Source organism: Papio anubis, chromosome 1, assembly GCF_008728515.1.
Source record: "Papio anubis isolate 15944 chromosome 1, Panubis1.0, whole genome shotgun sequence".
In the NCBI taxonomy this organism is placed as follows: Eukaryota; Metazoa; Chordata; class Mammalia; order Primates; family Cercopithecidae; genus Papio; species Papio anubis.
The window spans coordinates 7,353,608-7,371,649 of NC_044976.1; the positions used below are offsets into that span (position 1 = coordinate 7,353,608).

Sequence of the window (18,042 nt, forward strand, 5' to 3'; positions counted from 1 at the left end):
CAGGATTTTGTAGCAAGGAATACAACAAAGTTCTTTTTCAGCAGGTAGGATCTGAGGTGCAGACAATGGCATTAACCTACTATATGCAAGAGTTACAAAATACAGAATAAATGGCAAAAGTACTTTTTAGGTCCAAGATATAAAGAGGTAGATAGCAACACACCCCATTAGAGAAAGCTTGATGCATCTGACAGAAAAACTGTCAGAATATGAACTGAAGATGAAAGACAAGAAGTACACATGGTGGGGAAGTGCCAGCATCCAGCTATATCTGGATCCACTGAGCAATCAGAATCCTCCTTACTGAACTAAGTATCCCTCCCCTGCTGCCACACTGCTCTCCTCTTTTTTTTCTTTTTTTTTTAATCCTGTATCCCGAGACAGTTGCATCACCCTTGATAGGTTAGGCAGCCACAACGCCCCAGAATGTTTCCCTGGCACATGGAAAAAGCACGCCCATGAGGCTGCAGCCAGGTGCAAAGTGAGTCTGTGAACTGCCCCCTTCTTGAATGCACCTTTTGTGGTTCATACCTCACTCATTAATAATATTTAAACATAATATCAACAGCTTGTAGGAAACACTCTTAACTGTCAATTGCAATCTTGATGCAATGACTACATTTTGCGTAACACGACACTTCTCAAACTTTTAGGTCTCTGTACCCTTTTACACTCTTAATAATTACTGGAGTGTATCTTGGTGGTCCCAGAATCTGTGTCATTTCAACAATGTTTGGACAGCACACATCCTGGGACTCCATCTGTTCCAGCCTCCCACCGCCCTCCAAGCTCCTCTCCATTTGCAACCTCCAGGACCCTTCTTCTTGGCCATCTCCTGCTTCTGGGACCAGCCACCACTGTTTTTGTGGTTAGCGCCTCATTGCTGACCAACCGCGAGCTCTTGGATTCATCAGAATTATCCCATCAAGGTAGCGGCCGCCATCAACCACCTGGTCAATTTGCATCTATGGGCTTCTTAAACCCATCTCTCTCTGGGCTTCTATTTAAACCATAATGATGTGGCTCTGGGAGGCACAGGTGACTTCTTCCATGAATTGGCCTACCGAGAAGCTTCAGGGTACAGAGTGTCTCTTGAAGATGTGTGTGTGGCATTGGCCCCCATTTCCAGGATGTGGAGAAGCCATCTCAAAATGAGTGGGGGTAAAAACCCTGGGTGCCATGGAAGTCACCATGGCCCTGGGGAAGAACGTGAACCAGACCCTCGATCTTTAGGCCCTGGGTTCTGCCTGCACAGACCCCCATCTCCGTGACTTCTGGAGAGCTACTTTCTAGATGAGGAGGTGAAACTCAACAAGAAGATCGGCGACTACCAGATTAACCTCCCCAGGCTGGGCTGGGTAAGTGTTTCTTCCAAAAGACTCACCCTCAATCACCACTAGGAGCCTACAGAGCCCAGCAACCTTTTAGGAGCCTCTCTAAAAGTTCAGGGCTTCTGCCTAAGCGGCACCTCCAGCCACTACCCTGGACCCCTTTCCCAAGCTTTGGATAAAATGGAAATAAAGCTTATTGCAAAAAATAAAAATAAAAATTACTGAACATCCCAAGAAATCCAAATTTTTGAAAACTTTCAAAATATTTATTGATTTAAAAATAGTAATAAGCCCATTACATAACAATATGCATATTCTTATAAAAAGTAATTGCATTTAAGCAAAAAGCTTTAGTGAAAACTGAGGCATTCTTTCATGTTTTTGCAAATCTCATTAATATTTGACTTAATACAAAAGACAGTTTCTCCTATCTACTTTTCAATTCAATCTGCTGCAATATATTGTTATGGTTAAATTATATGAAGATAATCCAGCCTAACACAGCCATGCTATTAGAAAAGGGAAGAACAGCCTTTTTGATACTACACCAAAATCTCAACAAGTTCCCAACACTTTGGGAGGCCGAGGTGGGAGGATCACTTGAGGTCAGGAGTTCGAGACCAGCCTGGCCAACATGGTGAAACCCTGTCTCGACTAAAAATACAAAAAATTGGCCCGGCGTGGTGGTGCATGCTTGTAAACCCAGCTACTCAGGAGCCTGAGGCAGGAGAATTGCTTGAACCTGGGAGGCAGAGGTTGCAGTGAGCCAAGATCGTGCCATTGTACTCCAGCCTGGGCAATAAGAGTGAAACTCTGTCTCAAAAAGAAAAGAAAACAAAACAAAACCAAAAACAAAAATTCAACAAGTAATCATTTCTTAAAGATGTATACACAAGGTGAATCTAAAAGCCCATCAGTAGACTTTGGACTGTGCTACTCCGAAATCTGTTGGTCTGTCTTGCCTTTGAATGAATGGATCTTCTACTCAGATGTGATTTTGTAATGTCATGCACTGGTTTTATGGAGAATGTCAGTTTACTCAGTTCTGCAGATCTTTCAAATATCAACCAGTTCTTTATACAGTATTTTTAAAAAACATATTAATATCACCTATCTCATAAGAAATGCCTTTCAGTGTAGAGAAGCTGCCAGGTTCACAGTGGTGAGTACAAGCTTTTCAAAATTCTAATTTTCACTTGAAAGTTTATATCTTAACCTTGTCAAGTAATATCAGTGTTTTCCTTGAAATAAGAAGCTCACTTAATTCATCTTCAAGAAAGTTTCTGCCAAATGCCCACGTCTGAATGGCCACAGTTTCTGTCAGTTGTTCTTTCAAAGAGTAACTGATATTCCATGAAAAAAGTGGCTAGCTTTGCTTCTAACTCAAATGTCTCGACGGAACCAAGGCTACTCCTCAAGACAATCATTGTCTTTTGGTATATAGGGCAGAAGACTTTTAAGTCCGGAAGCCAAGTCTTGGGATTAAAAAATAATAATAGGCTGGGCGAGGTGGCTCACGCCTGTAATCACAGCACTTTGGGAGGCCAAGGCAGGTGGATCACCTGAGGTTAAGAGTTCGAAACCAGCCTAGTCAACATGGTGAAACCCCGTCCCTACTAAAAATACAAAATTAGCCAGACGGGGTGGTGTGTGCCTGTAATCCTAGCTACTCGGGAGGCTGAGGCAGGAGAATTGCTTGAACCCGGGAGGCAGAGGTTACCATGAGCCAAGGTCACGCCATTGCCTGGGTAAAAAAAGAATGAAACTCTGCCAAAAAAAAAAAAAAAGAAAGAAAAGAAAATGATGATGATGATGATGATGATAACAATAATAATAATAATGAGGTCCACAAGCCTTGCTCTGAGAAGCACTGATTATGGCACATTCTTAACTTCAGAAAGTCCTGGAGGCTAAAATTCATCTAGAAGATGCCAGCTTTCTTCTTTGATTAATAATAACAGTAGCTAACATTTCAGCACTTACTATCTGTCCTAGGTGCTCTACAGTATTATCTCATTTCTAGGTATTAAGGCATTTAATTAATGTTTTGATATTAACAGACATATTAGTATTGCTATTCACAGAAATTCAGGTCTCTTTCTATCCTGTGTTCAAAACAACATAGCACTACACATGGTGATGCACACCTGTAATCCTAGCACTTTGGGACGCTGAGGCAAGAGGATAGCTTGAGTTCAGGAGTTTGAAACCAGCCTGGGCAATAGGTTCTAAAAAAATGTTTTTTTAATTAGCTGGTCACAGTGGCATGCACCTATAATCCCACCTACTCAGGAGGCTGAGGCAGGAGGATCACTCGAGCTCTGGAGTTTGAGGCTGCAGTGAGCTATGATCACGCCACTGTACTCCAGCCTGGGCAATAGAGCCAGACTGTGTCTTTAAGAAAATAAACAGGCCAGGCATGGTGGCTCACCTGAGGTGGGCAGATCACCTGAGTTCAGGAGTCCAAGACCAGCCTGGACAACATGGTGAAACCTCACTCTACTAAAAATACAAAAATTAGCCGGGCGTGGTGGCAGGTGCCTGTAGTCCCAGCTACTCGGGAGGCGGAGGCAGGAGGATTGCTTGAGTCTGGGAGGCAGAGGTTGCGGTAAGCCAAGATCATGCCACTACACTCCAGCCTGGGTGACAGAGCAAGGCTGTCTCAAAAAACAAACAACAACAACAAAAAAAAACATAGCTGCTAAAGAGGTTTCTGCTTGGATGTACAATGCTGCTGAATTAACAAAAACAAAGTAAGTCTAGTAAAAGCCAGGGTGGTCATCAACTTCGGAAGAAAAATCCAGACCAAAGGCAGTATGAATCCTAGCCAGGTCAGATAAAGAATACTACCATATGAATTAAAAAACCAAAGATGCAAGTCATGTCCTGGATAATGCTACATACACATACATCTATCTTTATCGTCATCTTAAAAGTTTTCATGTACATTATCTTAAATCTAGGTGTAGGCCGGGGTGCGGTGGCTCGTGCCTGTAATCCCAGCACTTTGGGAGGCAGAGGTGGGTAGGTCACCTGAGGTCAGGAGTTCGAGACCAGCCTGGCCAATATGGAGAAGCCCTGCCCCTACTAAAAATACAAAATTAGCCAAGCGTGGCAGTGGGTGCAGTAGTGGGCGCCTATAATCCCGGCTACTCAAGAAGCTGAGGCAGAAGAATTGCTTAAACCCGGGACACAGAGGTTGCAGTGAGCCGAGATCCCACCAGTGTACTCCAGCCTGGGGGACAGAGCAAGACTATCTCAGAGGGGAAAAAAAAAAAAAAATCTAGGTGTATTATAGTTACATAACAAGCACAAGCAAAATAATAATACTAGCTATCAATTACTAAGTGCTTTCTATGCTGGGCATATATTATTTCATTATTCCATGACAACTCTATGAGGAAGTATCTCCATAGGTAATAATAACAATACTAATTTTAATACTAATAAAGCAACTAATACATCCATTGAATGTTTACTATGTACCAGGTATTGCAAGCAAAGCAATTTCCATTTATTTTCTTATCTAATCTTACAGGCGACCCTGAAAGATAGGTGCTATTGTAGTAAGTGTACAGGTCAGGCCACTGAAGCCAAGAGACGTTATGCAGTTGCCCAAGATTAAACAGCAAATAAGTGGAGAAATCAGGATTCAAACTCAAGGTCAGCTGACTCCAAAGTCAGAGCTCTCAATCACGCTCCCATATGGCAGAATGATTAAGTTACTGAACCAAAATCATACAATTAATCACAAATAGAACGATGAGAATTCATATCCCTTTCCCTATTTTGGTTCTATGTTCATTTCAAACACCCAAGCAAGACAAAATGATCAAAAGAAATTTTTTAAGTTTGAAAGTCATGATGAAAGAGAAAAACCTATCAAAATTAAAGGCCAATTTATATAATACTCTTGAAATGACAAAATTACACAAATGGAAACAGATTTGTGATTGCCAGGTGTTAAGAGATGGTGGGGAGAGAGAGGGAGGCTGACGGTGTGACCATAAAGGGAGAGCTTTGTAGTGATGAATAGCTCTCTCTCTTCATTGTTGTGGTGGTTACACAAAGCCATACATGTGATAAAATGGCACAGAACTACATGCACACAATCTACTAATGCCAGTTTCCTGGTTTTGGTATCATATTACAGTTACCAAAGATGAAACCACTCTGGTATCTTTGCAACTTTCTGTGAATCCAAAAAATCTAAAGTTTTAAAAAAGTCAAATGAAGAGGGGAATATACTACAGGCAGGTGGCAAATCAGAAAGAACACCAGACATGAGAAAAGCTGATTAAAAGACAAACAGATCAACCCCAAATTACACTGTACACAGCTGAACCAGTAACTGAAGAGAGGGCCACAGTTTATCAGCAATGAGATTCAAGAAATTAACTCCAAGTGACATATTCCTTTTTTCCTTATGTTTACTAAGGATTTCTGCTGTGGATTCATCATCTTAGAGACACCTTTATACCCTGAATCATACTACGAAAACCAAATTAAGAACTGTCGTCATCATCCCCAGCAAAAGAAGGAATTTCTCTGTGTAGCTAATGTAAATAATATATGTTTTTCAAAACAACTTAAGTTCAGCCTGTATTATTCTACAAATCTTTGTTTTGGAATATGAAAAAAAATAGTTCCAGAAGCCAAATTACAACAATAAAGGTAAGTTGTTGTTTTTATTCCTGAAGTATTAAAAAACAGAAAGTCATTGTATAAGAAATCTGATACCAAAAAAAAACCCAGTGTAACAAAGCAGTATCCATAGCAACTACAACTTAATATTTCAGTCCTCTTCAGCTGCAGTGGATTAAATAAAATGACAAGATGTTCCCTTTGAAAAGTAACCTGTTACCATGGAAACGTTTTAGTCTAAGAAGTAAACATGGAATGGACAGAAAGGAGCAGGGAGCCTGCAAACGAATATCAAAAACGGAGAAGCATCTTTGCAGAGGAGATGCAGGTGGTGATGGCAGGCAAAGGGAGAAGAGCATGCCTGCTAGATGCAGAATCCCGGCCCGACCCACAGGGCTTGGCCCAGAACATGATGTGGCCACTCCTTCACCCTGAAGAAAGGGGAAGGGGCAGGAAGGCAATGTTCTGTGAACATTCACCAAAGACACCCAAAGATCTCTATGTGATCACGGTGACTGCTTAAGATAGGCACTTGATTCTACAAGGGAAGATGAGGGAGGAGGATACAGATATGGGAAGAAGACATGAACAGAAGGCACCACCGTGAAGCAACTAAGGGCAAGACGTGACCCCTCATTCAGCCCCTCCCCAAGCCTTGGGTCGTAATAGCCGTGTAGCCTGTGGCCCATTCCCAAGGTGCTGGGACAGAAAAGGCTCAGGTCAGACCCTTGCTCTGTGGCTAGCGTCATGTACGAATGAGAACACTGAGATATCTCTCTTCCTGTCCTTCAAATGGTAAACGTCACACAGCAGACATTCTTATCTTTTCCACAGGGTATTAAGTTGAGCAGGAAGACTGACATGGTATCAACAGAATGAAGATCTTAGAAACTCTGCTTAGTAGCACATTTAGAAAATGACCACAGAAGAAGTCTGTGAGTCCAGAACAGAATACACCACATTTTAAGAAAACCAAAAGGCAATTTATCAGAATCACCTTTTTAGATGGATTGTGAGATAGGAGTGAAAGCGAGGATTAAGAAGGAAGGCTAGTGCTACATGCTGGATTTCTCAATTTTCTCCAGCATGAACACGTACTTCAAGACTGCTTTGAACAAGTCTGAAATTTCTTTAAAATCTAATATAGTATCTTAAAAAGTCATGCGAATGTTGTATTCTATCCCATCATATATTCTCATTCATTTTTAGAGAAAAATTTCCATATATCTGAATAAAATCATTGTGCTGGCTGACTCTGGGCATACTTCCTGTGGGTTAGCCCAGCTCCTTAAGAAACAACACCACCACCAACAAAATAAATAAATAAATAAATAAATAAATATTAAAAGAAAAATCATTGTGCTCTGTACATCCTATTAGGATCTCCCATGACGCTGGCACCTCACTCCTGAGAGAGAGGAGCTGTCACAACCACACCTGAGTCTAGATGTTCAAAAGCAGGGAAAGAGCATGGACTTAAGAATTAAATGAACCTGAATTAAACTTTTAGTATCAGGCTGGGCATGGTGGCTCATGTGTGCAATCCCAGCACTTTGGGTGGCCAAGGTGGGTGGGTCCCTTTGGTCCAGGAGTTCAAGACCAGTCTGGGCAGCACAGCAAGACCTAGTCTCTGCAAACAAACAAACAAATAGACAACCCAACCAACCAACCAAACAACAACAACAAAAATTAAAAATCAGCCAGGCAGGCATGGTAAAATGCACCTGCAGTCCCAGCTACTTGGGAGGCTGACGCAAGAGGATCACTTGAACCCGGGAGTTGGAGGTTGCAGTGAGCTATGATCACGCCACTGCACTCAAGCCTGGTCAACAGAGCAAGAACCTGTCGCTAATAAAATTTTAAAAATAAAAAGATAAGTTTCAGTACCCAAGGTTTTGTTTGCTCTAAGTGTGATTTTGAGGACACAATTAAATCTGAATCCTTAGTTTCCTCATCTATAATATGAAGTTGATAATGCCACTATGCAAGGTTGTTATAAAAATAAAAGATGATTTATGGAAAGTACTATACACAGTACCTGTTGCTTAGGGGTCATTATTATTATTAAACCCTATATACTGGCAGTAAGTGAGAATGGGAGCTAATCCTGCTATTATGAGTTCCCACAGTACCACTTACCTCTCCTCCTTCCACCCATATCAGTCAGGATTTTATATTTATTTTGTGTAGTTATTTCTTTGAATGGCTGTCTTGTCCTCTAGACTGGAAGTACATGCGGGTAAGAACTAAGTCTGGTTTTGGTCACCATAATGCAGAACTCAATGGTTATTAGATATATTTTTAATAAATAAATGACTTCAGTATTCTAAATCAACTACTGCTTAGCCACAGACAGCAAGTAAGGGCTCTGCTGCAAAACTTAGTGAAGTCACTGTGACAGAAGGCCAGCCCTCCAAGCAAAATTAACTTAAAAGTAGGTTTGATTAAACTGCCTAAAACGAACAAAATTCATCATTCAATCAAAAATAAAACTAAAAACAAACAAAAATGAAAAAACTAAGAGATTTAGTCAACTTTAAGTTACCACTTCCATATTCACACACAAATAAATACAAAGGTCAACACAAGAACTTGTCCAAAATCCAAAATCACAAAGTTCTAAATTTTCTCTGATGGAAAGTTCGAGAGGCCATTGATCCAATCTTCTAGCTTAACAGAAGAAACAAAGGCCAGAGGAAAGAAAAGTACTCTTTTAAAGGGTCACACTGAGTTCATTACTGAAGACTCCAGGCCACACAGGCAGCTCTCCCACAGGGTCCTCCTAAATATAATTCAGGGTCCAGAACTAGAAATCTGACATTGCCTGAAGAATAATAAGAATTTCCATGCTGGTAAGACGCAGTAAATATGGCCTCCACACACAATAATGTATGAGTAATGTCAGGAAAAAAACTGGTCAAAAAATTGAACGGGTGAGAAAGATCTAGTTTCGAAGTGCTACAGTGACTTTGCTCTGCCGTCTAAATGTCTTATCTGCCTTCTCTCTCTCCTCCATCATGTGGTAACCTACCGTGTATCTGGCAACGTCATAAAACAACATTCCACCACAGACTCCTCGGGAAATTTACTGTAATGGCTTGTGGCAAAGTTTAGGAGCCACGGCCTAACAAAGCTGCCTGCACATACACGGAGCTTCAGCCAACAAACTTAAAAAAAAAAAACACCCACTATGACCGAAACCCATTTACAAAGCAGCAAACTGCTCTCCTGACCCAAGATGGTGCTAGCTTTCTGCATATTGAAATCAAACTGTATAACAAAGCTGAATGAAGCACCCCCAGAAAAAAAAAAAGGGACTCTGGACCAAGCAAGCATGTCTACAACACGTCTAAAGGTTTCTTTGTCCCCTCTGGGGAATGTTATTAAAAAACATGACAATTGCCTTACTCCTTCTCGCTGCAGTGGTATGAATATAGGAAGAGAACACAAACAGGCAGTAACTAACACACACACGCACCTAGTGTGTGTAAGTGAGAAAGCGGCAGGAAATGTTTAATGCTGAACACACCCAATATTATAGATTATGGAAGTAGAGTTTCTTTAAAAAAACTCCAAGATGTATAAAGAAAAACATAAACACCCAAAGAGAGTAAGAAGAAAATTGATCAGTAAACAGTTATTAAACATACTGGTTAATAATTTAATTACTGTAATTCCTAAAACAATCCCTAGCATTGTCTTAGTTGAACAGGCTATTGAAAATAAAAATAAAAAGATGTTCGCCAGGCACAGTGGCTCATGCCTATAATCCTACCACTTTGGGAGGCCAAGACAGGAAGATAGTTTGAGGCCAGGAGTTTGAGACCAACCCAGGCAACAAAGTGAGACCTGCGTGCCTATATTTTTTTAATTAAAATTTTAAAAAGATATAAGTTGTTGAGATAATCATATCTACATGACCTTGAGGCTGTACATTTGACCTTTGAGTTAATAACAATAATGTACTAAGCAACTATGTGCCAAGCACTTTCACACTGTTTTCATCTAATCTTTACAAAAACTGTAAGAAATATTTATTTCCAGATTACCCATGAGAAAAATGAGGTTCAGAGGAGGGAAGGAACCTGTCCCATGTCACCACTTGCCCAATGTCACTTATTAGGTGGAATCTGAACCATACTACCTGGCTCCAAATCTAGCCTTTCCTCTTACCATAGATGATGTGTTCATTTATTCAACATATTCACACCAAAGACCTATTTGCCAGGTACTATACTAGAAATGGAGACTATAATAATAGACTTGGCCCCCGCCCCAAAAGTTTAATGTCCAATAGGGATGATAATCAAATAATCACAAATAAATGTGTAGCTCAAAGAAGTTTGACAGAAATAATCTATAATTTTCCCAGTTGAATTAAGATGAAGTGTTTTACCTTAGACTCAAAGTATCACAGAGTATACAATATGAGATTAGTTATCCTTCAGAATTGTTTTAGCACATTCAAGCATGAGTCTCATTAGACCAAAAAGAAAAATAAATCAGACTCATGCTTTATCACCCACAGTGGTAGGATTACAGGCATCCCCACATCAGAAACTGCTCAGAAGAGATGATAACCAATTATCTGAGCTTATTTAGGAAAAGATTTGTGAATGTACACACCATCTAAAATATTCCTTTAGCTATCATGTTCTACCTTCTCTCTCATCCTGTAAGACGTTTATCTTACAGCTTTAGAATAAATGGTTTTCTGGTGGAAGACAACTCGGTTCAGTAACAAAAAGTACCTGGCAAATGGGTCTTTGGTATGAATATGTTGAGTAAACGAATACACAAAGTAAAATGGAAAAGAAAACAAATTCAGAAGGAAAAGAATCAGGAAAAAAGAATAACTACAGAATCACAGATATCTGGTCTTAGGTATATTAGAGTCTTCTAATTCATAAATTAACACACTAGCCAAGAGTCAAGGAAGAAGTGAAAAGCAGATTAAGAATGAAGTGTCAGCCAGGCAGGGCAGCTCACACCTATAATTCCACCATTTTGGGAGGCCAAGGCGGGCGGATCAACTGAGGTCAGGATTTTGAGACCAGCCTGGCCAACATGGTGAAACCCCGTTCTCCACTAAAACTACAAAAATTAGCCAGGCATGGTGGCAGATGCCTGTAATCCTAGCTACTCGGGAAGCTGAGGCAGGTGAGTCACTTGAACCTGGGAGGCGGAGGTTGCAGTGAGCCTAGATCGTACCGTTGTACTCCAGCCTGGGTGACAAGAGCGAGACTCCATCACAAAAAATAAATAAATAAATAAATACATAAGTAAATAAATAAATAAATAAATAGAATGAAGTGTCAGGCCAGGCACAGTGGCTCACGCCTGTAATCTCCGCACTTTGGGAGGACAAGGCAGCATGGATTGCTTGAGGCCAGAAGTTTAAGACCAACCTGGGCAACAAGGTGAAACCCCTTCTCTACAGAAAATACAAAAAATTAGCCAGGTGTGGTGGCGCCCACCTGTATTCCCAGCTATGTGGGAGGCTGAGGCAGGAGAATCACCTTAGCCCAGGGAGGTCGAGGCTGCAGTGAGCTGAGATCACACCACTGCACTCCAGCCTGGGTGACAGAGTGAGAACCTATCTCAAAATGAAAAAGAAAAAAAAAAGTGACGTGTCAATTAAACACAATCAAGTTCATTCTAGCTTTCAACCAAAGACAGACTGCAAAACTTGTGTTGACAGAGGCACACTTTAAATGTGAGGCTCCCTCAGATTCGAATTCAAGATTCTATTACAATGATAAGAACAACTAATAAGATAATAATTTTGTGAACTTTTCTATTCTTTTTGAAACATCTACTTGCTATATTCCCAACATTTCCTGATACTCTCAAGTGCAACAGAAGCGGAACCATAAGCCAAAATGAAAGAAACTAGCATCTTTTCCATGTTCAAGCTGCACAGACCAAAGACTTCATCAACCACTAGAGTAACTTTCCATGTGCTGTTCCCTCACCTCCTCCACCAGACAAGCACAGAAGCCCTAAAGCAAGCCTTTAGCATTTCAAAAAATATTTTTCCAAGACAGGATAATATAAAAGAAATACATACTACACAATAAGTAACTCTAATGAGTTACTTTATTGGATTTGAAACATAGACAAATTCGACTCTTAACAACAGAATATCCACAGATCACAGTCAGTAACCACAAGTTTTCACCATCAAATAGATGGCAGCATCCAAGTTCCATAAATGCAGATTTGTACTAGGCCCACACAGGCCAGTCACACCAGCAGCAGGAACCTGATCCAGAGCTGATTCAGCTGTGAGCACAGCTTCCTGTTCACATTTTTATCTGTTAACTGTAAAGAAAGTTTCAGAAGAGGTAAAGATCTAGAACAGAAAGGCAATATCCTCCCAAGTCAAACAATAAGTTTGTTCCTTGAGCCTGAAATGTGAGTCCTGCCCAGATCCCACATGTGCATGACAGAAAGTGGTGCAGTGTCCAGTTCCTCTCGTCTATCGAAGGGATACTTTTATTAAAAGAAAAAAGCAGGAAGGAAGAGCAATGGTGCTTTTAAACAGAGTAAAATAAGGCAAGTTCCAGAAGGAACACTATATGGTATGGGGAAAAGTGGGTACCTCCCCAAAACTCCCCAGTGCAATGCCCAAATAAATATGGTCACAATGGGAAGAAAACCCTCACATGGATGAAAACATTGATCACAAAAATAATAAATGCACACCCTAAATTATCCTTTGACAATTCATCTCCTTAGCTGCATTCCCAAAATCGAACTTGTAAGAAAACAAATTATACTTCAGTAATATTTTCAGTGACTAGAATTCACCAACACTAGCCTTCCTAAAAACTTTCCACTAAAATCAAGGGCCTCCCTGGAAAGAGTTGACCATGCAACGCTCCAAATTCACCCTACACAACTGAAGAGCTTACACAAGGAATTTCTCCTTGCATTCATGCACAGTAAATTTCTTCTCCTTCCTACGAGGATTTTTCCGCTGTGCATTCTTCTATATGACATGCTTTCTTCCATCGTCATGAATGCACAAAATTTAGGTGGCATTCAAATTTTTTCCAACCTTTATCAGAAGACAAAGGAGTGGAAACAAAAAGGAGCAAATAATATAATTTTAAAACTTCATTTAATATCTGCTTGGGTAAGAATTCAATTTGTCCTAAATCTTATTCTGACTGGCTCCCTAAATAAACCATGGTGAAAGCCATCTATGTGAACTCTCTCTGCAACAGGACACCCAAAAAGCACAACTTCCCCTGGGTAGAAGAAACTAGTGTCTGGCTATCAGGCAGTGGGCATGAAATGTGGCCTTGTCAATGACTGCCTTCTCAGCACCAACTACTCTTTTTACTCCATTTAAGAGAACAGAATTCCAAGTCACATGACAACATACGCATATGCAAAAAATGCTATCTGATTCTAAAACAGATACAAAAATAAACAAAATACCTAAACTTCAATTTCTAATATAAATGTCAATGCATACATTTTTTAATTGCCAAAGAATTTTCCATAAGCTCTAAAAGGAAGATGAGTCTGCTTCCTTTTGAAGGCAAGAGATGAAGTAAAAACTGATACGACATAACCTTTCATTTTTTAAAAATCCATTTTAAGGTGATATTGTTGCAATCATAATTCACAACTGTTCCCTGCATATGTCAGACTTCAGAAAAAGATCAGAAAAATTATAATTTGCTCTGGCAAACAGACTCTCAATCAAAACAAGGTTCCACCCACCTTCAAAGCAACCAATAGCTGCCCACCTACCATCCTTCCTAAAACATCCAAACAGAGCTGCTCTCCGGCCCAGGCATTCCATACTAGCCACAAGGCAAGGGGGTGGCCTGCAGGCTTGCTCTGCAGGTCTCGAAGGCAAACAAGCTTGGCAACACACACCCAGCACGACTGAGGTTAAGATTATACTAAGAGCCGAAGAGGTAAGGGAAAGGGAAAGAGGACAGGGACAGAGGGGCCCACAAAGCTTCACATTCTGCGTCTGCTGACTGCCTCTCTGGTAGTCCCCATTCTTAGTTCTGATTTTACGCTTCACAATATCACCTACATAGCCAGCCAGGGCTGAATTAAAGGCTCTCAGGAACATGCACTATGAATGATGCAATGATTCATAAACACCTTCAGAAGTGAGAAAGAGCAGCAAAACCCATCACTGTTTCGGTGAGGCCAGGGGAAGATAGCCTACCTGCAGGGGCTGAATGGATCATCCATGACTAACACGGGCTCTGGTGAGTCTAGCTGGATTCCTGAACCTCTACTTTCTGCTAAAACTCTGCCCTTTTCTACTCTAACAACTCAAAATGGAGGCACATGCAGTCTCAGAGACCTCAGAGAGCTTTCACTGAGCTTGTGCTATGACCTAAGCCTTCACGCAGAACGCAGAAACTTCCCCTCACACTGACAGGACTGAGCATGTGCTGTGACCCTCCCTCATCCACACACTGTCTCTCCACGACGCAATCAATCTCAACCCTGCTGTTTCCGTAAATAAAGCCCAGCCAACAGACTCTGCAGCTTCTCCCTGCACACCAAGCTAGTGTGCAGGGAAGTGGGGCCTTAGAAAGGGGATCCAAGACAGCCAACAGCAGGGAACTGAGCAAGCCCAGCCATGCAGAGGCTTCAGTTAAATGCCCTGCTCTGTCAGGAACTCAGCAAGAAATGCTCTCTGCTCTGTCAAGACAATAGCAAGTTTTGCCTTTTTTTTTTTTTAAAGGTAAATGCTGATTTTAAAAAGCAACATCATCAAGAAATAGAATCAAAAGACACAGATATGAATGACTACACACAAGATCAACTAACAGAAATACTGCAACACATTTAAAAACACAGTAATAGCTACTTAAGAGAAGCAACTTCACAAATTTCTCTTTGAAACTCTAAACATTTTGAAAAAGACCAATCAGGGTAAAGTTATGGAGTGCTTGGCCTTGTCACACAGGTACAGACAGAGTGTAGATGGTATTGTGGGCAGGGTAGCTAAAGAAAGCTGTATTTTCTGCAAAGAGCTTAATCTTCCTTAGATAAGATACTAAAAATAATAAATAAAACATTCCCCAAATAATAAATTAAAACATTTCCTAAAGTAATACTAGCCCAATCAAGTCTAGCTTGAAGAATGTAATTCTAACAATTAGAAAGGCAGGAAGGTTTCAAGATTCAACATCGTGCCACAAACACATGAGCATCCAAAAAGCTCATTTGAGGTCCTGATTCAAAATACTAAGGCAGATTCACATAAGAAATCCTAGCTTTGGATGTGCAGGCTGAGTTTCCACTTGCAAACTAAGAGGTGATTCTACAGATTATTAATCAGTTACAAAAAGAAAAAGAAACAGAAGACCATGAACCTCGCCAAAATTATAAAGGACAAGATAGGGCAGGAAAGGGCAGTGTGAATTCTGTTTCCCAGAAATGTAATGGAATGTCAGGAAATTAAAGCCTGTTGAAAAGAACACACAGTGTCCTCAAGATTCCTACAGTAAATGCAGAATCAATTCCATTTCTATAGCACTCCCGTTCATGCTACGAAATAAACTAAATTCTGAAACTATGATTCAGTAAACTCTTATCCTGCCGATAACATAATTTACAAAATACAAGAAATGCCAAGTACACTTAAATATGTTTTCCTTTGACCTAACACGTGAAACAAGTATCTACAGGCTGGAAGAACATTTTCTCTTACTGGTATATGAGACAACATATTCCCAAAACTGCTGTTTCTACAGTCTAGAGAAAAATACTTTCTAAATGCAAAAGTAATGGAATTAGAACCTAGTGGCCAAATAATATGAATATGGGCAGCAAAGAATATCCTCCCAAAAGTGTATGTTAAAAAAAAACTACCTAACCCTTTCATATGGAAATGTTTACTTGAAGAAATCAACACAAAATAATATGTAATAAATTCATCAGTCTCTGAAAATCCATGAAACTATTACATAGAGCACAGTATAAAAACAGTTATTGTAACAGCAAGTTAAGAAATGTGGATTCTGATTTTGGTCTCATTAGACGCCCTGAGTTACCAAAATCCAATGGCCTTCTCCTGTAATAATGGATTCCAACGGTGGTGCCAGCCTTTGTGGACACCCTCTTCATTGTCTTTCCTGGCGCTGGCATCTCACATGCCATGCCACCAAGACAGACAGCCCTTTCTCTTGTCACCTCTCGGGGCAGCATACCCCAGTGGTCACACCCCAGATCTCTCCTTCACGCTCTCTCTCGTGGAAAAGTCACCCACACTACCACCATGCCAGCCAGCTCCACTCTGAAGACACTTCCTTCCTGGCAGCAGCTCAGAAATGCAGGAGCTCCCGGACTCCTCTCACTGCACCTCTCTGGGGAACCGCACGTCTCTTATTAGATTGTAAGTACTTCAGGGACAAGGATGCCACCTAAATCATCTTTACTGGAACCACCCAACTCTCCTATTTTGTACCTCAAAAAATTCTATCTGAAGCACTGGAAAGGGCACAGTATCACTCATATAGTATGGCTGGCCAAAATTACATAGCCGAGATCTAATTGTGGGGAAACGTCAGACAAATTCAAACTGAAGAACATTTGGCAAAACTGGCTTCTAACTCTTCAAAAAGGTTAATGTCATAAAAAACCTTTAAGAAAGGTGAGCAAACACGTCATGAAAACAAAGACAGACAAGGGATATTAAAGAGACACAACAATTAAATGAGGCTCATGATCATGAGGAAAATTACTATGAAGGCCATTGTTGAAAAAACTGGCAAAATCTGAATATGAACTATATTGGACTATATCATATTGTATTAATGTTACTTTTTCTGATTTTGATAATCATACCATAGTTATGTAAGACAATTTTCTTGTTCTTGGGAATACACACTAAAGTATTCAGGGGAAAGGGGTGTGATGTCTGTATTTCATTCCCAAATTGTTCAGGAAAGGAAAACACAGATTGAGTAATCCTAATCCCAAAATCCCAAATCAAAAATGTTCCAAAATATGAAACTTTCTGAGCACCAACATGATGCTCAAAGGAAATACTGGAACGTTTTAGATTTTTGGATTAAGGATACAGAATAATGCAAATATTCTAAAATCCCCTCTCCCCACCAAAACATGAAATCCAAAACACCTCTAATCCCAAGCATTTCATGTAAGGGATAGATTCAATCTGTACCACAGAGAGAGTCATAATGCAAAGATGGTAAACACAGAGAGCAATACAACAAAAAACAGAGATAGAGGTTATCTGATAAGCTATATATGTCTAATAATTTTGTGCATGAAACAAGGTTTTGACTGGGTTTTGATTGTGATCTGTCACAAGAGGACAGGAGTGGAATATTCCACTTGTGGCATCATGTTGGTGCTCAAAGCATTCTGGATTTTGGAGCATTTTAGATTTCGAATTTTCAGATTAGAGATGCTCAATCTATAATAAAGTAAATCTATAATAAAGTTTAAAAGGTAATAAAATAATAAACATAAAGCAAATAAGGCAAAATACTAACAACTGGTGAATTGAGTAAAAGATATATGGAGGTTCTTTCTCGTACTAGTCTCATAACTCCTCTTTGAATTATGAACGTAAAATTCCAAACAGAAAAATTTTAAATACATTAAACAAATGAAAAATACCTCCACCAGCCTCCCCAACCATCAATTCTCTCTCTCTCTCTTTTTTTTTTTTTTTTGAGACGGAGTCTCGCTCTGTCACCCAGGCTAGAGTGCAGTGGTGCGATCTTAGTTCACTGCAAGCTCCACCACCCGAGTTCACGCCATTCTCCTGCCTCAGCCTCCTGAGTAGCTGGGACTACAGGCGCCCGCCACCACACCCGGCTATTTTTGTTTGTTTGTTTGTTTTTAGTAGAGATGGGGTTTCACCGTGTTCACCAGGATGGTCTCAATCTCCTGATCTCGTGATCCGCCCTCCTTGGCCTCCCAAAGTGCTGGGATTACAGGTGTGAGCCACTGTGGCCGGCCACAACCATCAGTTCTCATGGCATCTGGAGAGCTGACAGGAGGGGCAATGAATGACCTGCCTCTCTGCCTGAGGTCACGGTGCTCT

At 40.5% G+C, this 18,042-nt stretch overlaps 1 protein-coding gene and 1 non-coding gene across 10 annotated transcripts in view; both read right to left on the minus strand.

The window, feature by feature from the left end:
- RERE (arginine-glutamic acid dipeptide repeats) overlaps window positions 1-18,042 on the minus strand; it is a 465,254-nt gene that overhangs the window by 153,438 nt on the left and 293,774 nt on the right. The window contains exon 1 of one of the 9 annotated variants that reach the window (XM_009187050.4): window positions 14,176-17,636. The exons of the other annotated variants lie outside the window; for them this stretch is intronic. Coding sequence (XP_009185314.1) covers window positions 14,176-14,201 — 26 coding nt within the window. The 5' untranslated portion in view covers window positions 14,202-17,636. Of the gene's footprint in view, window positions 1-14,175; window positions 17,637-18,042 lie in introns of those variants that run through there. 9 annotated transcript variants of the gene reach the window in all.
- On the minus strand, window positions 367-491 carry LOC116272407. The gene has a single exon (XR_004181098.1). It is a non-coding gene; the product is annotated as a small nucleolar RNA SNORA77 (small nucleolar RNA).